The 26,760-nt window shown below is 31.6% G+C and overlaps 1 protein-coding gene across 2 annotated transcripts; it reads left to right on the forward strand.

The window, feature by feature from the left end:
- Positions 1–848: 848 nt before the first annotated feature.
- On the forward strand, positions 849–26,760 carry LOC125071009. 2 transcript variants are annotated; one of them, XM_047681055.1, is made up of 7 exons: positions 849–1,793; positions 4,648–4,734; positions 9,638–9,756; positions 15,942–15,998; positions 24,344–24,438; positions 24,617–24,742; positions 24,914–26,760. In XM_047681055.1, the coding sequence occupies exons 1-7, from the start codon at positions 1,016–1,018 to the stop codon at positions 25,149–25,151; spliced, it is 1,500 nt and encodes a 499-aa protein (XP_047537011.1). In that variant the 5' UTR covers positions 849–1,015; the 3' UTR covers positions 25,152–26,760. The 2 variants fall into 2 exon arrangements, with proteins under 2 accessions (XP_047537011.1, XP_047537012.1); XM_047681056.1 differs by having other exon boundaries at positions 24,897–25,059.

Below are 26,760 nucleotides of genomic sequence, written 5' to 3' on the forward strand. Positions count from 1 at the left end.
TACATTTTCTTTCCTGGGGCAAGTCATAATAAAATTCTGTAGCTGTTCTTAATGTTTACCTGAAGAATATAAATAATAAATAATCGTAAGACTTATAATAATCTTATTTTATTTAAAAAATAGTAGTTGGTAACACGAGTTCGATAATAGCTTCAGTCATCTGTACAAAATCTAACATTAAGATGTATTTGTACATAAAATCTACAGTTAAAGCAATAATTAAATATAAGTTATATTAAATTATATATTAATTATCTTATTGACCATTAAATACTTTTAACGGTTTAGTTGAAAAACTGAAGAGTTAATCAAATTTCAAATATACCTAATCTTAGGCACCAAAGATTTTTTTTGCTTTACAATTTTTAGAACTGAATATAGTTATTAAGTATACAACTACTATCAATATTTTAACAACTTTTCGAATTAGATTAGAAGTATATCGTATTTTTTGTGTTCTTTATTTGTATAATTATATCGATGATCTGAATGACGTTGTTTTGGTAGTTGATTGATATTATTCTGTTTTTACCTTCAAAGTAATTTCAAAAATCATTATAACCTTCGATTCTCATTTAATTGCTATAGGAGCGCGTGCATAATAAATAGAATAGCATAATATGCAATTAATTCATTTTTTAAACTTCATAAATTAATTTATTTAATATTTTAATATTCACAAAATTGAGGGTTTTTGTACTTTTATTACATTTATATTCCATAAACAATTTATTATATAAACGAAATTCTTCCTTACTTTATAATTTGACAAAGACTTTGACGGGTGAACCGCTAAACGTTAAAGTTGAAAACTGACATACGAAACGTCATTAATAGTAAACGAATCATTGGACTGTGGAGCCGCGTAACAAATAATTTTATGTAAATTACGAGTTTACTGTGCTTCGTTCTCTACTTTGTTTAAACATGGAATGAAATAATCGTTCTTATTAATAAAAGTGTAATGTTACTTATGAGATTGATTCAATAGTCGTTATTAGATTTCGCTTTATTCATGGCTTCTACACCAAAACAATCGAATGGCAATTTGCCATCGAACAACGGTTCCGGTGTTAAGCGGAAAAAATCGCGTGGAAGTAAAGGAAATTATCTCTCGAAATGGTTGGATAAAACAATGCATCACATTCAAGAATCTACTCCAAGCTCCGAAGTGTATGATGCTTATGTTCATTCCAACACGAATTGGCCGACCGGTTCCCAGTTTGCTCCAGGTTACGATCCGTACAAGTACAATATATACGGATGCGCTTCCGAACCGATGTCACTTCCTTCATTGCCGACGTATTACAACCCAATGATACCACCTCCCTATTCTGAATATCGATATATACAAAATGAGCATAAAGGAATTCAAGTCCAAAGACCAAGACAGCGACGTCGCAGTGAGAATAAAGCTGAAGAGCTATCTAGTACACCAGCTGATGCGCCTATGAACCAAACGAAATATTTGCAACCAAAGAATTACTCAGATAGTCAAGATTTTGCTAGTCTCCCACCAATAGTGACTTCAATGGGTGACACGAATTCAAACAGTGATATACAGACCAATGAAAAAGATGATGCAAGTAATGCAAGAAGATTTAGTGACCCTTGTGTTAGAGGTTTGCCAGATGTCACCAGGCCTAATGGAGAGGTAGATTCAGGCTCTGAAGCTAGTTCCGGTCTATCAGGTAGTCAAGTTGGCAGCCGTTTATTGTCATGTCTCCTTGACCAAATTTCAAACCTTAAAATCAATAATGAACGATTAAACAAAGAATTGCAAGAGACAAGAGGTAAGCTGTTCAATATTAATGTACAATTAAAACATTTCTTAACAAACTTTCACCTTTCAATGTTACAATAAGTATTCCATGTCATTTCAAATTATGTTAATATTAATAAATAGCATGATTAAGTTTCAATATTAGATGGCATTCACCGTTATTCCTGCTGTCTTATGCTATATCTCTCCTTGCCTTATGGTGTTCTATCACCAGTTGACTGAATAAAGACTAAATTAAGTAGATATTTTTAACATATATATGCACAATGAAGACTAACTGCAATCAATATCTTGAGACACTATATAGATAACTGTTATTTTTTTATTAGAAAGGTTTAAATTAAATATAAATCATAACTAAATAATTCCTAAAGCAATATTTACAACCGTAATAATTTAGTATTGGTATTGGTATTTTAAAACAATTGAATGTGAATAACTGATGTCTGTGAGACTGAATATATTCATTTATTTTCAATAGTACTCTTGCACTTTGTCGATATATTATTTCGTTATTGTTGTTGATGTCATTACTTGTCATTGTGTTAAAATTGGCAAAATAACAAGTTTAATAATAGAAACTTGACCACTGTTCTTACTTATATGCACATAAATTGCAATAAAACATAATCTTAATTAGTACAGTTGCTTCTATTTTTACATAAATTGTTAATGAATCTCAGAACATGAAATTCTGTAATATAGGTCCAACTCCTTAATGCCAGTTTAAATGCTCAAGCTCAGCTCAGCTTTATTGATAAAACCATCTCATTTATATGTATTTTTCCAGAATGCACAGTTTCATGTCATTCATTGTATATAATTCATTGTGTTTATTAGTAAATGATAAATATATAAATTTGCATGCATACAATGTAATTCTGCCAAATCTTTATTAGAAGATGTGTCTCAGCATTATAGTGACATTTTGGGGCTTTTTGAAATCAGGTTTCATAGACTCATCTGCTTTATCTATATTATTTGTAAACTGGTTGAAGTTCATTAGTCTTTTTATTTATTTAACCGGGCAGATTGAATATATTCTTAAAAAATAAATTGCTAAATACAATAATTCAGTCTGAATTATGTGTATAGATAAATAATATATTTACATATAAATTAGAATATTAACATTAATATTACATAATAGCATTTGTTTTTGTAGAAATTTACATAATAATTTACATTGTGTAATGGTTTATCTATGATAAAGATATAAATAGACTTTATGTTAGTTTTTTTTTTCTAAGAAATTATATATTGTCTAGTGTCTACCATGCATTAGAGCATGAATTGAAGAAGAGGTATTTGTCTAGCTTTGGGAAATACCCCAGTATAGACATTTAAGTCCTTTTAAAAATATTACTTTTATATAAAAACTTCTTTGTCCGACATGTTTATCTACTGGTAACCTTACCACCTACAAATGATGTCCATAAGAACATTGAAATAATATCACCTACACAATATGACTCAAGGCGAATCAACTCATCGTGTTACATATTAAAAATAATACTTTGTAATGCAATACTTGATGCGATGACAATGAAAATCTCAACTTATTGTTCACTTTACAATACATTATGTAATCTTATTTTGTCGTCTTAAACTTACATATATTAATCTTGATAAATAATTTCTTTATTCTAGTAACAAAGACATATCGGTTCGGACAACCAATTCTATGGGATATGATAATCTATATTTATTAATTAATAGTAATTGTATTTAATATAACATTGATACTAGATGTCATTTTTAACTTCGGTAGTATATAATGCATTTTAGTCTAGTTTTCTAAAAATACAAAACAATCTTGTTCAAGATTGTGTCCGAGTTAGTGTGTGTATCTGCGGACCAAGGATGCACATAATTTTCACATTACTCTTCAAAGCAGTCAAGATTAACTTAAGCATACATCCTTATTGTACTACATAGTATAATAATTATAAAATTACGTAAACTAACTACTAAATACTAACACATAATTTAAATATTTAAGTCAAACTTGCCCAATTTGAACTATTTAGATATAATGGTTTCAAATTGTGATAGGATTACATATTCACTAAACTCTAATTTGAGCATTCCTTAATTTGAGTATGTTTTACGATAGTTTGTTACTCAAAGTATTGTTATATTTAACACATTTATGTACCTACCTAGTCTACATGGGCATTCCAATGGGTGATATTTTAGAGATCACATATAAAAATCAAACTTGACTAACAATTATTATACTAATGACTATTTAGAATACTCTGTTTAATTATAATTCTTTTTATGATTTATAATTTATCTATACTAATATTATAAGTAGCTCAGTCTGTCTGTTGCTCTTTTCCGGCTAGACTATATACCCAAATTTGATGAGATTTCCAAGAAAAGACATAGGCGACATTTTTATATATAGGTAAGGTAGATAAATTATAAGAATACATGTGCAAAATTATGTTTGTCCTTGGTGGTGGTCTTAGAATAACATTTTAAAAATCGTAATAGTCTAGATTTTTAGTCATTGTTGGCATTTTGCCAAGAAAACTATTGGTTGAAATTCACTGTTTTATAAAACTTATTTTATAGCGCACTAATAATTTTGTTGCGATTGAAATGTTAAGGGTAATACTGTATGTTCTACCTTCCCAAAAAAACTGTTTATTTCGTGATCCAAAGTAGCCTGTCAGTAGTTTCCTGCCACCGTGTTCACACGAGCGCGTAAAATAATAGAATCGTTTCATACATTGGTTGATGATAAAAATAAAAACTAAGCCAAACTTAAATTTAAAAGACGTTCACCTTAACAGTAAACAAATTTACAACGTGCATAGATTTGCAGTTTTAAACTTATAATTTGTTATTTTCAGCTGAATTAGAAAACGCGCGGCATCATAATCCGTATTTTCCAAAGGGACCGAATAGTATGGGAGCTCCGACTAATCTCAATGGAAATGGTAAATATATTTTTGATACATTATGTATAAGAACATCAGCCTTCGCGTATAACGTAACCGACGAACATTGCAGTGCTTGAACCTGTAGTGTAATGTCGAACCTTACCGTATTTGTAGAGTCTCAGACGAGCAGTCTCGACTCGACATGCGAACAGGTGAATTTAAACAGAGCTGCTATTCGTTCGATCCTTGACCTCATTATTTTAGACATAACTGCTGTCAAGCTCGAACCCCTCAATAAAAAAAGTGGAACATTTGCATACAGCATTGAAAGTTAAAAACGATAATATCTAGACACGCGGTAGCGTGTCAGCCAAGTATCAATATCAGTATCTTCAACTCAAAAAACTTCGAAAACATTGTATATGTTTTATCATTTTAAAAGTAGGTGTTGTATGAGACTTAACCTTCATCATACAAAAACGGAGATTAGTAGGCGTACGAAAGAGGACAACTTGTTTTTTCATAATAATAGCATAACGGTATTCAATAAATAGTCACGCTGAATGATGACGAAAGTTTAATTTGTTTGAATTTTACAGCATTACTAATTCGAAAGGTATACAAATTAATTTTAAAGGAAATTGAAATTGAAGTATAATCTAGTCGACACGGAAACGTTTATAAAATATTAGTTTTCGTTCGCGGTTTCGCCTATGATTTAAGGGGTGGGGGGTAGGTACCTTATCGGTAACCGGTTGAGTAGAAACAACAAAGAAATAAACAAACTAATTTCGCATTTGCGGTTTTAGATAGAATTTGTAATATATCAAAATAAAAGGTCAGAAGGAAACACGACATTTCTGGGCATCGGTAAGTATCAAGAGCTATAAATCAATACGCTTTAAAAATTTATACGAGTATATGTACAACGGTTAAGGCAGATTTGTTGTCCCGTTTTGTCCATCATGTGCGACTATAATTTATACACAAAACTGTTGTGTGTATGACTCACATAAAACAACAGTTTTGTATTTAAAAAATAACAGTAATGTTAGCTCAATTTTTTTTCCATTAAAAGTCAATCAATTGGCGCGTATAATCTACGTTGTGAAGAACGAGAATACTTGTGAAATATAATATTATATTCTTTCGATAAAATTCAGACAAAAACATAACTTATCGTTTAAAACAAGCTGTTTGGGTTGTTGGTAATCTTGGATATTAGAGATTCCCTTGGGCATTTTTCGGTAGAGTCTAAATTTATTTGATCGTGAATACATAACAATGATTTTGATAGATAGATAGATTTAATGGTGACAGATAATCTTATAACAACTTACTTCGACATCTCATCTATTTGACCATTTTTCTTTTACAATTCGACCTTCAATTTTATGTTGCATTTTCTTGTACTTGAGCAGTAATGGGACTGATGCGATTCCAAATGCCTCTGATGTTCATTGACGCTCACGTTGATGACTGGTCTGAATCACACCTATTTGCATCGATTTGCTAAATGCTTGGAAAATTGGTTTTGGGCACACTTTTACGCATCATAAGTAGAAGGTGCTTTCAGCTGCTAAAGGTTGCAAACGTTATTTGTGGCCTGTTTATCTATACTTGCAGCTGATCAGTGTCAATTAGCTACGTAAACATGTTTTCGCATGTTTAAGCTTGAGGTTTCATGCGTCTACTAGATAAAGCATTCAGCCATAATCTTTGATGGTCGTAATTCCTCAATATGTATTATCGAGTGCACACTGTGATCTGAAAGTGAATTTAACATACAAAAATACGTAACGTGAATCCATGAAGACATGAGAATTGTTGTCTTTCATGATCTATAAAAACATCGTCCTAAAAATATATATATTTTCAATAATTAAAATACAATTTGACGCTCTTAAGTAATTCAGGCCTTTAACGGCATCACGATGAAAATAATTTTACTAATGGGAACGAAATGTGGAAGCCCAAACAGATTTCTAAAAATGTTTGTCATTATTTTTATGGATTGCCCATTTAGAGAACTTGGATTTAGATTATGACGTTTAATCCGTGTTGTGTGCGAAAGGATTATTTCGATTACTGAAACAATTTTAAGCATTTTGTGGCTAACGAATGATAATGTATCCGAAGTAGAAATGTAATGATCATTATAAGTTTGGTATCATTTCTTTATTTGCTTCTTACAGATTCGTTTGAAACGTAGCATGTATATGAGCTAGATTTAACGTTCGCACCAGAACTGTGATGTCATTATCTTTTTTCCTAACACATCTTTCCCCATCACTACCTATTAGGTATGTATGTATGTGAGTGCAACGCAAATGTTACAACAATATCTTGCGTCGTGTTTTTTTTTTTTGTTGTTTTTGTTCGACACCGTATCGAGTTAACGGGATTTGTAACATAAATGCATTTATATTTTACGATTAATTGATTTATAATTCTCTTTGTCGTTGTTGTTGTAATTAATCTATTGTGTTCATGAGTCATTGTTTCAATACTGAGACTAATTTTTAGGGAAAGCAATAAATCTTTTGGACAATAATGGTGCTGTTATGTATAACTGTCGAACATTCGACAGTATGATAAAGTTAATGTTAATTTTCTAAATTTAATACAGTACACAGTCTGGCTAATGGGCTCCTTGATGGTGAGTTGTTAGAATCGCTCAAACTGAAACAAAATTATAGTACAAAGTATTGCTGTTTGGCGTTAAAATTAGTTGAATTTCGTTACAGAAATGTTAATGTATAGTACTCATTTTCTGCATGGAAAAGATTTGAAGGCTAACTGTCTGACGTCAACGCTTCTTGCACTACATTTGCTGGTAGATTGGTCCTCGCCACCCACAGCTTGTTTGAAGCGGTTACGTACTCGGTTTCTATTCTAATCTTTGTAGATTTTCTTATAAAAGTAAACGTTTGTAAATGACCCACTGCTGGGCATCCTTTGATTTAGAAAGCTTGGAGCTTATTCCCCTCAAAAATAAAATCAAAATATACTTTATTCAAGGAGGCTTTTACAAGCACTTTTGAATCGTCATTTAACAAACTATTTAAAGTAAAGCTACCACCGGATCGGAATGTAGATTCTACAGAGAAGAACCGGCAAGAAACTCAGTAGTTACTCTTTTTCAACATCTTAACATCACTTCCATAGCTGTTATAGTCTGTGGGCTCCCTTCACTGCCGAACACGAGATGAATTATAAACACAAATTAAGAACACCAATATTTTACCATTTTTACCGACCAATCGACGGTTGTGTTTCAAGTAATCTAAGCAATGGACCCATTAACCAGTTTTATAGCACTATCGGAAGTCTTAAGTAAATTGACATTGTGATGCTATCTGTACTATTGATAATGTATTAAGCTAACTGTTTTGTATATACATTTGATATCGTCGATTGCCTTAGTACTTTAGGCATTGCGTGCTCGGTCTGACCCAGCCAGATAACCTCGGCCACATTATGCTGAATCAAGTTACGTAAACTACGATAATAAGTTTTATTCTATTGATATCAAAGACTAAATTTGATTTCAATTAATTAAGTAAATTATTAAATTTTTATTATTGAAATTTTTTCATTTTATTCGAGCAAAATATGTAGGTACGTTAATTATTATTATTATTGCAATTACAACAAAGTTTTGATTATATTATGTGTAATTTTATATGCGTAAATGTTTATGCTTGTTCATTCAAAATATTGTTTAGTACAAAATGCTATGGCAAATGAGTCTGAATTTTATTTTAGCATCATTTAATCAGCAATCTATTTAAAAATAGATTCAAGTAAATAATTTTACATTTTTACGATAAAAAAAAAGTACGTCAAATATATAAAGTTGTTAAACTAAACAGGGTGTTCGTATATGCTAAATTAGCAATTTATATCTATAGAGACCTTATATACAAATTATTATATTTAAACAGTAAATTAATGGATATTTTTATTTTTTTGTCGTTCAAGCAACATCAAGCCCCTTCGTTCGAGATTTGCAATGTGTTGTATGTATTTGTAGTGTTTATATTAATTGTATTTTTTATTTTGTTTTAATAGATAAATTGTTTGAATGATTCTTTGTTGCCTATAACAGATATATGTTTTAACATAGTATTAATATCATAAGATACCATTACATAACAAAACAATTTTAAATGGTTGTAGACACGATGTTATGTACCATTTCATTTTTAGGATTATATGTATATACTTCAAAGGTAAAACGAAACCCTCATAGGATCACTTTGTTGTCTGTATCTCTGTCAAGATACTTTTTCTCAGGAACGCATGAAGGTATCAAGTTGAAACTGATATCTAATAATCAAATCTGCAATCCTTTACAGCAGTGAAAATATGAAATTTTCAAGCACAATCGGACTATGCGGCCCTTTATACAACGTTGTTGCCACATATTCTGATAACTTTATGTATTTTATTTGAGTTTTAATAGCGATCTCGGTTGTGATGGTGAGAAATTTTGGATGTGGGAAAAGTATACAATTGTCGATAACATTACTGCCTGTATTGTGTTTGTCATGAAATGTGATTAAGAAAGTCATATTTTAATATATAGGGATACCTTAACGGTTAAAACTATTAAAATATAACATAGTAGTTGAATCTGCGGCTCCGTGCGAAATTTATTAAAGTAAAGTAAATATCTATAGCACACAAACCGGCAAACGCATTTTTCTCCCACGAGGGTGAATTAAAAAAAAAACTAGCTATGTTCTTTCCGGACCTCAACTATTTCCATAACAAATTTTATTTAAATCAGTTCAGCGATTTAAGCTTGAAGAGGTAATCGACGTAGTTATTCGCATTATTATAAGTCAATTTAGAATAATAACAACTCAAAGTTTAATAATTTATTTATAATATTGTTCTAGAAGGTTCTTCATAAGTGCTTATGTTTAAATCGTAGTTTGTTCATTGTCTCCAGGCGGTCAATACTCGCCGGGATTCCTGACGGACTTGGTGCGCGAGATACGAGACGCGTCGCGCATGCGCGAGGAAGCGATGTACGCGAGGCTGCGCACACTGGTACTCGAGAGGACCGACGTACGTATGACATGGTTTATATATTAGTAATGTACTTCGTTATACAATTGTTACAATCAATTGACTTGGTTAATTCAGATCAGAGATTACATACATACATATATATACATAACAGTGTACACTTATATCAAATATATTTTTGAATTGTTGATTAAAAAACATTTGTTTACAAGGAATTAAAGTAACCTAATATATTTTGATATTTAGGTAAAATTAGTAATACTTGCGTAACTACAACTGTTACTAATTTAACCTAAAAAAAACATGATAAAATAATATAATAGATACTTCATCAAAGACCCATAATATTTATTGAGTTTCTTGCTTGCTCAATTCGAACATTCCGTAGAAGTGGTAGCTATGCATTCAATTTCATACTTCCTAATATGAAAACAAGACTCTTTGACGAAATAAATAACATTTTGGTTTTGTAACTATAAATTACCCGTAAGAGATTTGTAATTGTCTAGGAACGTAACGACTTTGGGTCTGTTATCTCCAGCCGGTCGTGACGTATTGATATTCCGTTCCATCGGAAGATAATTAGTAAACAGTTAGAGGCACTATATAAATACATATTTGGTACTCACAAGAACATGAAGCTCACGCTTGTCACGTCAGTCTAAATTGAATGCAAGTGAAACTGCGCAGCGTAGCGAACTTATATTACAACTAACTACTCGACCCTGCTTCGCACGAGTGGCATAAGGGTCTACATAAAACCGAAACTTTCAACAGTCATCATATTTAAGCCAATTTACACCAAACCTTTAACGAATTATATACCTAAACCTTCCTTATAAGTCTCTCCTTCCATTAGTATAAAACAAATCAAATTCGTAGTTTTTGAGATCGCGTATCTATAGACGCGGCGGGAGGACTTCATTTGTCTGAAACGTGCTGCGTCTTGTTGTATAAGTGTTATGTATATTGATTTAGTAGTGAATTCAATTATGCGTAGCAAAAAACTGGTCAAGTGCGAGTCGGCCTCGTGCATGAACGGTTCTGGAATCTATAAAAAACGAAAAAAAAAACAATGTCTATTATATGGGAGCCTCCTTAAATTTATTTTATTTGTTTTTTTTTTTTGTATTTGTTGTTATAGCTGCAACAGAAATACATCATCTGTGAAAATTTCACTGTGTTACTATCACGGTTCATGAGATGCAGCCTCGTGACAGACGAACAGACGGTCGGACTGACCGCGGAGTAATAGGGTCCCATGGAACCCTGAAAACGTCTCCTCGTTTTGTTAATATAGATTTAAATAATAAGAAAAGTAGAATGTTCAAAAATATGTAAGCAGTTTTCAGTGACCGTCTGTCCTTTACAAAATACCTTGGCGTTTGTCCAAATGTGCGAACTGTAAAGGTGCGTTGCCACTGAAATATTTGACAATTTCTATATTCGCAACTGTTTTAATTGAACAATTCCAAACAATTGAACTTGTTTTCCTATTTTTATCAATTCTACACTAATAAAGTTGATTGAGCAAGCGGCATAGAAAGTAATTCGTGTTGTAACGTCTGTAAACGAAAGTTAATTAAATACTTTTTTAAAGTTTAATTTTAAATTTATCTTGTAATACGACGATTTAAAAGATTTCGTAAGAGCTTATTTGAATAAATTTAGATGATTTTTGTTTTCATTTTTTGGCTTGCCTGGGATTAATTAACCCACAATCATAAGATGCACGCTTTTAACCACTGGATCGTCTCGATCAGTCATGCTAAAAAAATGAGCGAGCCAAATCTTGCAATGTATCTACTGTGTAGACTGAGCTTTGTCTTTATTTCATTTGTTCCTTGACACATGGCGCCTGGAATACTATGAGGATGAAGTTGTTATGTATTGTATTACCTTTAGCATTTGCCTTAACGCTATAAATAGATTTATCCGTCTACATTCGAAAATATCTTGCCATGGTACAGTTCTGTGGTGATGGCTTGAATTTGAAAACTTTAACATTTATTCGGGCGTGTTTAAAGGAAAATATAGTTCGCCTATTTATCTGTAATAATTTGACTAGCTCCCTTCCCGGCATATAAATTTTTTTTTGTTTTTTTCGGCTAGGAAAGTTGAAACTCTTGACTTTTCTCTACTATAATTAGCATGTATTACACATATAATCCTACCTTTTGAATCCCTCAGCGAAATTTGGTATGTGAAACGTTAAGGTTGGAAATACAAACACCTTTAAGATGATAAAAGATTTTATTGTCAACACGTTCGAGCACATTCCAGAAAAACAAGTGAGAGATATCTCATGAAAAAAAAAACTAGAATCATTATTCGAGACCCAATTATTATTAACCATTTATACAGTAAGTTACAATGGACATTATGTGAGACCTATTAAATTGTTATTTACCTTATGGTACTGCGTTTATAAAGACAGCTCTAATAGTTTGGTGATAGTTTGAATCCTGGGGTACCATATATGCTAGTTTTTTAATTCATCACTCGAGGTAAAGTTTTATAAATGTCACGCGAGTAAAGCCGCAGGTTCAAAGCTAGTTACTAATACAAGATATTATATTAAAAATGTTATTAGTGAAAGAATTATTGCGAAAAAATGTATCAATATTTTAGCATCTGTATGTACATATAACGCTATCTAATGCAGATAATTGCTTACGTGCGTTCTTTTATCTCACGGAATCAAGGTCTATCGTACAACCTTGTCATGTCGTGTAGGACTTAGGGATATACTCACTCATATAAGACTGTATTTAAACGTCGGACAGCTAAAAATAAAACTAGTAAACCATTATGTAATCGATTATTTCGTTTCATTAATAAAAATCGATTACTTAATCGATATAAAAATATACTTTATTCAAATAGGCTCATAAATTTGAAAGGTAATTTTATAAGATCGATTAAATTGGAATTAGAAAATGGTTCGGAATGTGGATTCTAGAAACTGTAGTATACACTGGTTACTCTTACTCACAATGTTAGTCATAAAAAATATATATCTACAACTAATCTGCCCCGACTTCTGGGTGAAATAAGATTATCTATGTTTTTTTAATATCATTCAAATCCAGCCAGCTGCTTACACAATACATACAGAAGAAATGTATATTATAAAGATAAGATAAACTTTATCCAGAAAAAGTATTTCAAATACAGAGCATTAACAAAATAATCAATCTACATCTGATAGAATCACAATACAAAAAAAAGCGATTATAATATATTTTTCATATATGTAGATAGGTAGGGGTACTTGCTGAACAGATATTCTGCAGCCAAACAACAATACTTATTAGTATTGTTGTTTGTGTTTAGGTTTGTAGGGTGAGATAGAGTAACTACAGGATAACATAACATCTTGGTTACAAAGGTTGGTGGCGCATTGGCGATACAAGGAATGGTTAAAATTTGACACAGCGCCAATGTCCATGGTTATTGGTAACCACTTAATATCAAGATCCCATCAGCCCCGTCCGCCGACAAATTATTAAAAAAATATATATTGTTTCGAATATTTACAAATAAATACACAAATTCATTCCGTTCTGCCCACTTTAAGATGTATAAATTGGTCTAAAAAACAAAGAGAGACTTAACTTTCTACGTTACCAACTTAATTATAAATATAAAAAATGTTGATCAATCTTAATTAATATGTCTTATCAAGATATTAAAGTCTATCGTTGATAAAATCACTTAGATCAAATGTTTAGATAGAACGCGTAAATTATATACTAATATGGTAAACAGGTAAGATTTGTTTGTTTGTGTTTCCAGTTTATCATAAAATCTGACTGATCCGATCCATACAGATCTGTTATAATATAGGTAATACTTTTAAGACAAACATAGACTATATAGAATCTATACTAATATTATAAATGCCTATCTCTGACTGCCTGTTACTCTCCCGGTCAAACTACTGAACCGAATTTGATGAAACTTGTTATCAAACAAGCTCGAATCCCAAGGAAGGACATAGTCTTTTTTAAACCTTTCATCTGACAATTGATCCCCTAAAACGCAAGCGAAGCCGCAGGCAACACAGATAGTTAAGGACACAGTTTAGTAGTCGTTGATGGAGAGAACATTGACGAAGCTGTTAAAACAGAAAGCAAAAACTTTATGCTATGAGATATTTGTAGGTAAAAATATCTACTGAAAAGTCGAAGACGCAACGATATTTAGCTATATTTCTATAGATAACATCAGGACCATTTTATTATAGCTAATTTAATATTCACAAAGTATCAATCCTTATCAAAGCAAATTACATATTCTTTTTTAACGCTGTAGATAAAAATCGACTTTGGACATTGAAATTAGAATCAATTATTTCGGAAATATTACGAAATATTTAAATGAACGCGCTAAACAGTAAACAATAAATGCACGGTATTGAGTCTTATTGGTTAATTAATAGCAGGATAAAATACTTATTTTACTCGTGCGAAATCGGGTCGGGTAGCATTATATATATATATATCTGTTGGTGTGTCTGTCACTGACTTTGGAACGACTCGACCGATTGAGGTCATATTAATATGTTATTTGTCGAAATGTTTCATGTCATGTAACGATCTGATAGTTTGCCTTATAGTCAAGTATTATTGGATTATGTGTAGTGTACATAGATTTGTAATAACATAATTAGTATTATATTTATATTTCATATGAATCATCATCATCTCGAGTGACACACATCGCGGAAAGCGCGGGAAAATGAGATATATACAATTTGGCGCGCGGTGAAGACGGTGTGTGTGCACAGCGAGCTGATATTAAAATATAATATCTATATAATGTTACTTGTAAATCGATCTTACATGTGAACATTACATTATGTATATAGAATATTTAAAATTTATAATATATATTGTGTGAAAAAGAAAATATATGAAATCTATACCCGACAGATAGCTTTGTCTTCGAATAGAGCGTTATCAATTAGTTTTCCTAATTTATCAGCTATAGTTTAATTGTAAGATATTGTTATATATGTGGGATTATGGTTATTGAAAATTATTGAAACGTTTTAAAAAGAGTGATATTTCCGAATCAAAATCAACACGTCTTACATCGGGTTACATTCTAGGACAGCTGTCTTGTGTCATCATACTTATAAAAAATAGATCCTTTAGTAAGGTGGTGTAACATTAAAATAATTAATGTAACACCTCACCTTTTATATATATATAGAGACTGTACCCATTGTGCTATAATGTTTCGTGTCGACTATGTTTTAAACCTCTTGTTGATTATTTAATTGGTCAAAAATCAAAAGAATAGTTTATAGATAGTTTCAATTTAAAAAATATGGCTCCGAGCTGTTAAACAAAAAAAAATGAATTAATCTCTTCAAGATGGCGCATTTAAATTTATTACTTATTATTTCTCTGAATTAATGACTGGCCTATAAACACACACGTGAGTAAAATATAACATTTAGGTCTGTCAAATTAAGTTCAAATTGTATAAAATACTGTGTAATAATAACATGATAATAGTAATATTAAACTTATAACAATTGTATAAAAATAGATATAGTGTGACTTTGTATCATTGTGAAGCTAATCTCTAGCCTCTTATATATTTAAATACTCTATTTACTTTTAATTTACTGTAAGGGCATAAACTCTACTCATACAGCCTTAAGCTTTCATTTCATATAAGACTGGTATGTTCCCATAGACAATTGCCACTTTTTAACTTGTTAGACATATTCATCACAGTTTTATCACAGACATTTGAGTTTAGTTTGAGTTTTATTATCCGTCAACTTTAAGTTGACAATATTTATAGTCTGAATTTGTACACATCAGAGTTTCTATGTAGTGCAATAGGATAAATAAATTATATGATATTCTATGTTATTTTTTGTAGATCATGGCAACAAATCAACATATTATGTTACAATAGCCTTCAAAGATGTCTCTACACATTTAGGTTAAAAAATTATTCACTCGGTTCTATTAAACATTTTGATCGGTAACATAGTTTACATAGTTTATAAGTTTGGTAATTATTAATTATATAAAAAATATACCACTGGTCGATAAGTGGACGTAATTCGATCAAATACATTATTGAATTTGTATACTTATTTAAGGTTTTATTTTTTTATTATAAGAATATAGTTATTATAATTTATATAAATATGTTACAAAAAATATGTGGATTAAAAATGTGTTTTTGTTTTTTAGAGCGGCTTATCTTCAGCGGAGTCGAAACTTGCGGAACGTACACTTGAAGAAATCAAGGTAAAATATAACTATTTACAATATCACGGTGAATGCCATCTATTGTTAAATGACTACAATACAACCATAATCTTGTGTTTCTCATTTGTAGCGACATCTATCGCATTTTTTTATCATTTAGCTATTTAGTTTCACTGTACATTTGTAGATGGCGTTGTAAAATAATTGTTAATATTGCTTAAGTAGTAATATTTTAAGTTTGTTACTTTAAAGAATTCTTTTTTTTTTAAAGTTTGATTTGTGTTTTTGAAATCCTGGTATAATTAGCAAATTGAGTCTAGGATGTAACATCTTTTAATATTCTATATACGTATTTATTACTATAAAGGTCTTCTGGCACACTCTTAAGTAGGTACGTAATTGTGTAGATACTAGGTATGTACTCAAAATTCCTTACAATCACATTTATATAGAGAGTATTTATAATACGTTGCAATATAATATATTTACCAAAATTAGAAGAAAAAGGTTTTAAATATAAAACTATTTTAAAATAACTAGTTCTAATATTATGATTTTATTATTTGGCTAAATAACTAAATACAGAAAACTGAGAATATGATAATATTAAATTAAATTAAGTGACAACTTGCATACGTTACACTGGCTCACTCACCCTTCAAACCGGAATATAAGAATAACAAGTATTGCTGCTTGGCGGTAGAATATCTGATGAGTGGGTGGACCTCCCATAACTAGCACAAAGCCCTACTACCAAGTAAAACCCAATCATCAAGGTTTTTTAACGTTAATTTATTTTTCCTAATTATCAGTGAAGACGCACCCTAATACGTGTAGCCGGTAGTTGTGATTATCAACTCCGAACACAGAATAACAAATTATTCCCAGTCACATCAAGTTGCGTTTTTCGATTCGGCGCTATTAAGGTTTATTTACACGCTCGCTGGGTGGTCTTTGAGTGCACTTCACGCTTTTTGACGTCACACCTTACATCTTGCGAGTTTGTTTGTGCTAAACGCCCGTCTACCGACACGCTGTGATAATGCAAATTTGAAAAATTCATACGTCTCGCTTTTTTTTTCGATTATTTACATTGAATCGATGTTTTGTATTTTGTTATATACTTTACGAGTTCGCGTGTTGTTGTCGTATCGATTTCTATACTTAAAAAAAAAAAAAAGGTTTCGATTTTTAAATGTTTAAATTCACTAATTAATATCATCGTTATGAAGGTTTGTAAATGTATATGTAGATCTTTGATTTAAATTAGCTTATCGATTTGTTTATATATTGTTTATTGCGCAATTTGTTGATTTTGAAAGACTAACTGCAAATGTCAATTTGTAATACGAAAAACCTTTCTTTCTTTGTAATAGGATATATCAAAATCTAAGTACGTATACAAAATGTCATTCACATGGTAAATATTCTATACCTATATAAATATCCATTGTACATAACTGCAAGCTTGTCACATTTTCGACGAAGTTTGATCAGACTCATTAATTAATATGTACATTATATTATTTCGCTCTTTACAAACATATATATTAATTTTATTATAAATATTTATTTTTTTATAACCATCGCTAATAGCGTGGACGCCTCTCTGAGCAATTATATCTTCTATTTTTCTTACAACTTACTACATTTGTTATTAAATGCAAAAGAGCTTTTCAAATCTATCAGTACATGTGTATTTAACGTACTTTTGTATAGAAGTACTATATATTTCAACATGTATACTATAACAGTCGTGACGAACATAACACCTTAGACGCTGTGATTGCAAATGCATTTAAAATGAAAGGGAGAATCGAATCTCGCAATGTTTATGAGCATGCGATATTATCACACATTTGACACACCTGGTGGCGCATTTATAGTGGCAGAATTCGGCTCAGGGAAGTTTCCTTGCGATGTATTCCTTCTGCGTCGACCATTGAATTATAGCTTATTCCAATGGAAGTAGGAAAAAAGGTAAACAAACCTTAGATTTACTTATTACATGCGATTAGCTAATAACTTAGCTATATTGTGCTCTACTAAGAGTTTCTTATTAATATATCTTTATTTATAATACAACACTATTACACTTAACTACTTATTTCCACTTGAATTTTACTTCTAAAGTAGCAGTTTCGACGACTTTCAAAACGCCATTTTTTTCGCAAATCCATAGCGTATATCATCGACCAATGATAACGCGTCAATATTCTGTTAAATGTTGTTTATTTGACTTTTCTCCTCTTACGGTTGGAATAGAGTATACATAGGTATTATACGATGCACGTGAAATGTAGTTTTTCTTTAGGTGTTACAATATATACATTGAATATATTATTTTTTACAGTATATCATTTGTTTCGTTTACTTCTAAACTACATTATTGATTGTAATGCGATTTACATATGAATATAAATATAGGTACTATATAGACATACTATTCATGTTAAATTGAAACAGTAGTATTTTGACGTTTCAATCAACTACATATCAGCTATACTTATACATCAGCATATATCTATCCGTATTTTACAAATAAGTCACACGGTAATCCTAAGTAAACTTTATTTCGATCAGGAATTTAAAATTTTTGAAAGAGATAGGTTCTTTCTAAATAGTATATTTAAAATTTCAATGTAAAGTTTACAGCGATATTTTGTTTGTGTTTGTCTTTAAGCGGCCCCCGACAATTCTATCGGCGTTGGTTGCTTTATTCGTTAGGTTTTTGTTGTATAATTTTATTATATCAATTCGATTATATTCCGAGGGTTGTTTTTGTACCAGTTCGCAGTGAGGATTATAAAATCACCGTGAGTCGGTAAAGAGCGGAACGCATCGATTCATCCGAACGCGTTGCTATTCGTTTGATCCAATAGTTTGATGGACTACTGTTACACCGATTCGTAATATGTAGCGTGTAATATCATATATTGTCAATTATTATTTCGTATTTGTATAAGTATATCAATTAAATAAATATAAGTCTTAAAATCCATGAACTTGTAAAGGATAATTGGATATACCTACCTACATCGAATTTAAATGTCGAAACAGTGTTGTGATAAAAGTTAAAACGCCTTTACAAATAAGTTCATCTTTGGTATTGACTTTAATGATTTAACGTTTATTTTACTATCCTAGTTGAAATATTTAGAAGTATATTCCATTTAAAAAAATCCCGTTCATATGATAATAATATAATGATTAGCAAAAATCTAAACACAATTAATTTATTTGATAAATATTTGATACGAATATTACACTACCGTGTAACATGAGGCCAGGTTACCCGGTATTTTGTAGTCTTTACCGTCTCCCCACAGCGGGCATTTGAAATATGAACGGGTGCGTACGGGGTGGGGCGCTGTGTAAATATTGGCAGATGTGAGTGGATGGCTGCAACGAGGCGCCACCCCTGCGTGACGTCACCGCGCTCCCATCTCGCCCACCCTCGCTACGTACGCTCTACGTGGAGATTTTGAAACGTAACTGACTTCGCTGATACATGATATAACGGAATTTAATCATATTTGATTACCTATATACTTTTATGTGTGATCCGTTTTAATTTCTGCGAAAGATACTTTGGTTAAAATGATCAAATCGGTATAATAATATTCCCTCGCTAAAGAAATCTACATTTTAAGAACGCTACATCTTACTCGGTATATTATAACTATTATTTGGTACCTGACCCAGCTTTTCAGGGGTATAATAAGGATATATCTAAAATGTTAATATTGAAGGACAACATTAATTTTATTTTTAGCGTATAGAACTATCAACCACAATAGCCTTTCCCGACTCGAGAGACTTTAAAATGATAACGTATTAGCTTCAGACTTTTGCACAACAGTGTTACATAATACATACTCAACGTCTGCGGTGCGATTCTGTATAAAATCACTTCGTACTTAACTCGTGAAATGTTGATACGCCTATTCTATAAATTTTATAATTATTAAAGTCACATTCTAATATTTCACGCTCGTGTTCTGCGGTGAGTTTCGAAGTTCTTACAGAATATCTGTACAGATTTTAAAACCGAGGCGATAATCACGCGTTAACCGAACGTATCGTAGGCAAGTTTGCGCGTTCCATTAGCGTGAGAGTGAGTATGTGCGCACCGAACTTAATAAGTTAATTGACGTGCAAAAACGCGTACTCGCTTCACACTATGTAATGGCTTGCTATGAGCTAAACGTTGCCTATTGACGCTAACCAAACCAGTTTCCGATCCTTCGGCTTTCGTGTTATATGTATGAGGAACATGTATGCTTAAAAGCCTTCGATGTATGAAGGTGCGTCGTATAATATTCTGGTGTTTTTTTTTTATATATAGGTACAAGTTGATATTAGATGTTTGTATGTTTAATACGTAACATTATAAGGACTAAGTTTATATTAAAAAGACAATTATTTTATAATAAAACTAATACAATGTCGTGATTGTAAAATATGTTAGGTTTGCTCATGTGTGTCTATAATTTTAAACTCAAATAGGTCCGTTAATTTCTATGCAATATGCATCGTTTATAATTTTGATAGTTTACAATCTGGCTCCGTTAATTATAAATTTTAATTTATTATATTAAGAACATTGTTATGTATAAAATATGTATGTGTCTATGTATACATATATATCTTCTTTAACTAAGTTCGCCGTCTGTAGACTATTTCCTCATCCATAAGGTTTCCTAGAAGAGATCGCTGTCTAGTAATAATGCATTTATTGACATATAAAATGTTATTCAACTGTTTTGGCTTGGTGAGCAATAAGTAGTATTAATATACTAACAGGCTCTTATCCGACTCTTTGTATGTATATATTACCTAGAACCGGTCGTAACCGGTTCGAGAAATAGGATTTTGAATGCGTACGTGCCAATTGTGCAATGATCCTTTGTCCTGTACGACTGCTCTACTCTAGTCGAGCGAAAACTTAACCAAAAAGGTAGTTATATATTGATATAAAATTATAAATTTTGTTGTGATATTTTATTTGGAGATAAGGCTCCTTTCAAACTAAAAAAGCGACTGGATGGGTTGTAGGTACCTACATCATTACTTATTCTTCAACTAAGTAGCAATAGTTTATACCGCTGTTTTAGGTAAACAAACTTTATGCAAAAAAAAGCAATGAAAGGCATTTGTACTATGTTAAAGAGCAAATGTGTGTAGACAGTGATTCTTATTACAAGAATAGAGCTTTCCTAGAGAAATCGTTTAAGACGTGACTTTAAATGTTTGCCGGGCGCAAAAATACATTCTGAAACGTCGGTGCCAGAGACGTGGGAAACGAATGGATCTGACAGCAATATGTTATATTATTACGACGAAATATTTTGGTTGAATTTTGAATTGTTGTATGTTAAAGTTTCAATGATATTTTTTGCCTTAAGTTTAATAATATCAAGGTTATTGTAAGCCCAAGATATTATTTAACTTATAATTGATAACTTGACCCATCATTTATCAGTTTTTAAATAAATATAGATGATAAAAAAGCGTGGAGTTAATGCTTGTTGATTTCAAGGCAGGAGACATAACATACATGTATAATTGTATTCAACTAACATGACTGTATTTTTAGATGTTGAAAAAGATTAACTCCTGAATTTTTTGCCGTTTCTTCTCGGTAGAATGTACATACCGAACCGGTGGTAGCTTTACTTTAAATAGTTTGTTAAATGACAATTCAAAAGTGCTTGTAAAAGCCTACTTGAATAAAGTATATTTTGATTTTGATTGATTTGATTGAATGCCATTTATTTCTCCAGATAATCATGGGATCTTCACACATTTGACATTATTAAAGTTTTGTCTACGACTGTAAAAATTTCAGCTTCCTACCTCTTTCTGGTGCAGTCAGAATGAGTATAGGTTTTATGCATCTTAGCATTTTGTTACTGGTTACTTCTTGGTGTACTTGCTCGTTATATTATATATATATATATATATATATATTTATAATTGAGGATATATCTAGTCGTAACTGTAAATTTAAATTTTGTAATGATAATACGTGTCTACCCCTAATATATTAACCCGTATAAATTATTTAATTCTTGAGTATGTATATATGTATATGTAAAAAAAAATTATGCTAGATACATTTTTTTTAAAAGATAAGCGTGCACTTTTTATACTTTGTTCTGATTGGACTTTTTCTTTGCCTATTGCTGGGCTAAGACTTATTTTCGGAGTTTCGGAGTTTGTTCCACCGGTTAGTGTAGACCCACGTGACAAAATTCCATTGAAATTAGAACATGCAAACTTCTTTCACCACCGACCACGACCTGAACTATAAGCATATGAAAATTGAGTATTGTTTGCCCGGGCTTGAAACCGCGTACGTCGGTTAAGATGCCCGCGATTTAACCACTAAGCCTTCACTTTCTATTCCACTAGCTCGGCCATCTATTATATCTATTTTATTTCTGGTACGTTTAATGTACATTACATAAATAAGTAAAAAGAACACGTGAAAGATATTTCTGGGGGCTATTGTTTCAATAAAAGTTATATTCGTTACTTTTGATTTCCTGTTTCTTGTTACATTTCACTGTATACGACACACACAGGAACAAACAGTATTGGCTTGTTTGGCGACTGTCCGTTTATATACACGTGTATCTCCTACCTACTAATCTTCACGTGATATTGATACCACGTGTAAAAGCCTTAATGGCGGTAATGTGTCCAAGGCTTGTGCCAATAATTAATTTCCGTGTTATATTTGTTCGTGAATTCCCTGACACAACGATTAGTAACATTGGTTTATTTATGTGTTTTATATATAAATTATGTTACTGTGACCTAAATAATTAAAAGATATTAAGTATTCGTTCACCACACTTTCGAATTTAGTCGAATTTCATCCCACATTGATATTCTCCAATCGTGATGTGAAATATGGCTGTCGTGGTCGTGGTTAATAAACCACTGAAACAATTTTGTTGAAATTCAGTACGTAGGAAACTTGAACCCCAAGAACGGGCATACGTTACTTTTTATCATACAATCGGATGAAGTTCGAGCGGACAAAGCCGCGGGTTCAGCTTGTTTCATATAAATATGAGTCATTGACTGTTATCAGGTGTTATCAAGAGCCATAGTAATGATAATAGGAAATAGCATTTTTTAAAATTATTCTATATAAGCAAAGCTACAAGAAATAGCTAAGTAATATAAGGTCTACCTAGATGCTCCCGGTCAGCATGGCCCGGTCGTGTCCGTGCATACATTAACTGTACAATCGTCTACAGAATTGGCAATTGAACTCGTTTCAAATCTATGTTCGAAAATATACCTATTCTAATACTATTGCCATATGAAAAAATGTATAATAATTTTAGTATATTATGGTTATCCTCTTTGTATTTTTTTACACGAATAGTAGTAGGTATCCTACCTAATACGTATTTATAGTTTTTTTTTAATTAACTTTTGTGTGCCTGATTGACGTTTGGTTTCACAAATTGGACTAAAATTTGAATTTGTTATATGTACTAAATAAAACCTTTTTCGAAACGCACTGAATATTCTGATTAAAGTTTCAAAACCACTTAACAAATATACATAATCTTTGCTTAGAGGTTATTCAATTAGTACTACACAAAAATATGTCTTTTGTATTTTTTTTATTACAGTAAATAACGCTTGTGTAGCTGATAGTACGTTAGAATTTTCCTGAACCAAACCCATACGTATAGTTATACACATACATACGTGTGGTTTGGTCACAAAAACACGTCTGCTAACACGCTAAGTGACTTATCTTGAGTTTCCGTATGTCTGTTCTATTTGAGTTATTGAAACTTCGTATATATGTTGCTGGGTCAAATAAAAAGGCATGTGAAATGTCTTAAACCGTATTGTAAGCGATAATTGTTATTGATATGATCCAGTAGGTCGCGTGGATTTTAACATAAAATGACAGTCACATTTAGCATTTAAGGGGGGGGGGTCGTTACGACAGTTACGATATAGTATCAATTTTATTCCGATCTAACTTTGACGACTAGGATCTATCTACGTCCACTTACCTACCAATCAAGTTTACTTAGTTTTACTTATAAGTAAGGCTTTGTGCAAGTTCGTCTGGGTAGTTCTCCCCTTTGGATCTACCTCCAATCAGTAATACTTAGTATTGGTGTGTTTCGGTTTAAAGGGTGAGTGGGCCAGTGTAACTAACAAGGGACGTAACAGTTTAGCTCCCAAAGTGGGTGGCGCATTGGCTATTTAAGAAATGCTTATCGGTGGTGATCACATACCATTAGGTTGCCCATTTGCTCGTCCGCTTACCTATACGGCAACCCATATGGTCTTAATAGCAAAATTATTTGATGTAAGATTTATTTTATCATTTGTTTCAGAGCTCTCTGCGTGCTTCGGAGGCTGATAAGCGACGCATGATGGATCGAATTTTGAAAATGGAAGACGAAATACGAGTACTGAGGCTATCGAGCGGGTCAGTATAATAATTCCCTAAAAACTTTATTATAGTAGTATTTTACTTTAGTATTACTTTAGTATTGATTATGTCTATTCCTTTGATTGTGATATTTGTGATAGATGATATCTATGCTATACTAGATATTAAAATATGTCCCTTGTACGACACGTAATAACTTAAATAAATATAATAGGTACGACCCTAACGACAATCGTATGAATGGTAACGTGGAAGACGCAGACAGTGAACGACTGCGCTTGCGCAAGGAACTAACCGACATGCGCAAAGCGAAGCAGAGCGCAGAGGAGCATGCCCTTAAGTAAGCTTTTTGAACTGATTAAAATATAAGAAAACGATTGCAATTAAATACAAAACTATGTAGTAAATGAATGATTTACAACTCTGCAATCTATCAATGCATTATACGCGAGTCCTCTTCCCTTATATTAAGCAACATTTTAATATATTTTAAGGCTAAACTCAATTGCAGACTTGAACGTCTAGTAACGCAGCTACGTTCAAAATTCAACGGCCTACAGATAACGAACGGACCCGACTCGTTGCCGAGCGATCACGAACACGATACGCGCACGCGACGCACCAGCAACTCGACCAATTCGACTAATAATATGACCAACAGTTCAACCAACAACTTGCCCAATCTATCTAATCTGTCCAACACTTCGGCCAATTCGACGGTAGTCTTTGGACCTGTTACGGATTTGTAGCGAATGGAACTCGGGCATGTAATGTGCTACATTGTCACGGACTTTTTCAAGTCGTTAAGACATAGAATGAGTAAATAGTACTGATTTTGAGCAATAATCGAGTGTTGATTAGTAGTAGACGTGTGCTAAATATGACGATTGCGATGACGATTCTTTAGTAAAACTGTGTTTAGTGTATCGTGAATCTCAAAATTTGACGCAAATATCGAATTAACTTTAATCATTGCAAAATGTCATGTAATTTTTAAAATCTCTTAAAGATTTAGTCTCGAAATTAAATTTTCTATATATATTTCATTTAACTCTCTGGCTTTGTTGACAACTATGGCATTATGTACTTAACTATTGCCATCGTTAAATTGGAGCGAATTTTCGGCGTTGCTCATTATGTATCTGTGATTTTGTTTACTTGTAATCATTTATTACTGAGCTCGATGTAAAGCTTTACGTAATTGTAAATATTCATTTAACTACTTATTACCATTTGAAATTATAATTTTAAAAATATCGTTGTTTATTCGAACACCATAAACTCTTTGCTTCGACAAATTATTTGGTGAACTCGACTGATATTCTTTGTTGACGATGTGTCTGTGTGTGTAAAATGGGATAGTTTTCCCCCCACTGAGATATAAATAAAAACTCTTTTATCGCTGATAACAAATCATGATTGCAGATCTATTTAAAGTAATAAATAACATGTATGTAAATTAAGCTAAATATTCAACTAGTTACGCTCCTGACGTTCGGGTTTTTGTCTTTCGTTAAGATAGAAACATATTAATTTTCTTTCCCTCAATATGTACATTTTGATTTATCACTCATGAAAGTGTTTGAATTATTTTGCTAATTAACAATTTGCTATGTTTTCGTGCGCGTGTGTGAATCTATCTTTATATTTGTCTTGGTTGCCATTGGCGTCGCTTCACCAGTTGATTATTTTATACGTTTTAAGGTTTTATTCACTTTTTTTTTTAATTAAATGCAAAATTCGTTAGATTCATGTAATTTATCTTTTTAATAACAATTAATTAACAGTGTTTAAAAATATAACAGTTTTGTTTGTAATAGTAGTAGAAATGTGCCAACAGAAGAAATTTTTGTTCATTTCTTTTTATTTAAATATTAGTTAGATTTTTTACTTTTTAAAAAGGTATCTATCTATATAAAAATACATCACTAAAATTGTTTCATAAGCGAAACGTCGTAACCGTTAAGCAATATAAAATACCATAAGCTTTTATACGTTGCAATAAAATCAATTATTATTATAATTGTCAGCTTAAGGTGCTATATCTACAATTAATATAGAACTGCCTCATTTCTAATATCGCTATGTAATATAAGGTTCTTAAAAAACCTTAAGTTTTAATTTCGTATGTTTTTGCGTTATGAACCTATTTACTTGTCAAATTGACAGCACGATAGTGTAGGTAGGGCAGAAAACAAAATAGCATACGTATAAAATTTACGAAAGTCATAACTGCGACACATATTTCACAGATTACGTTATGGACAATTGTTTGTCTGTATCTTACTTTTATTCGCACGTGACATTGGCGACATAATCTGTGCCCTCTTGGCACAAATAAAAACCATAATAAAAAAA

The sequence above is a fragment of the Vanessa atalanta genome, chromosome 18 (assembly GCF_905147765.1).
Source record: "Vanessa atalanta chromosome 18, ilVanAtal1.2, whole genome shotgun sequence".
In the NCBI taxonomy this organism is placed as follows: Eukaryota; Metazoa; Arthropoda; class Insecta; order Lepidoptera; family Nymphalidae; genus Vanessa; species Vanessa atalanta.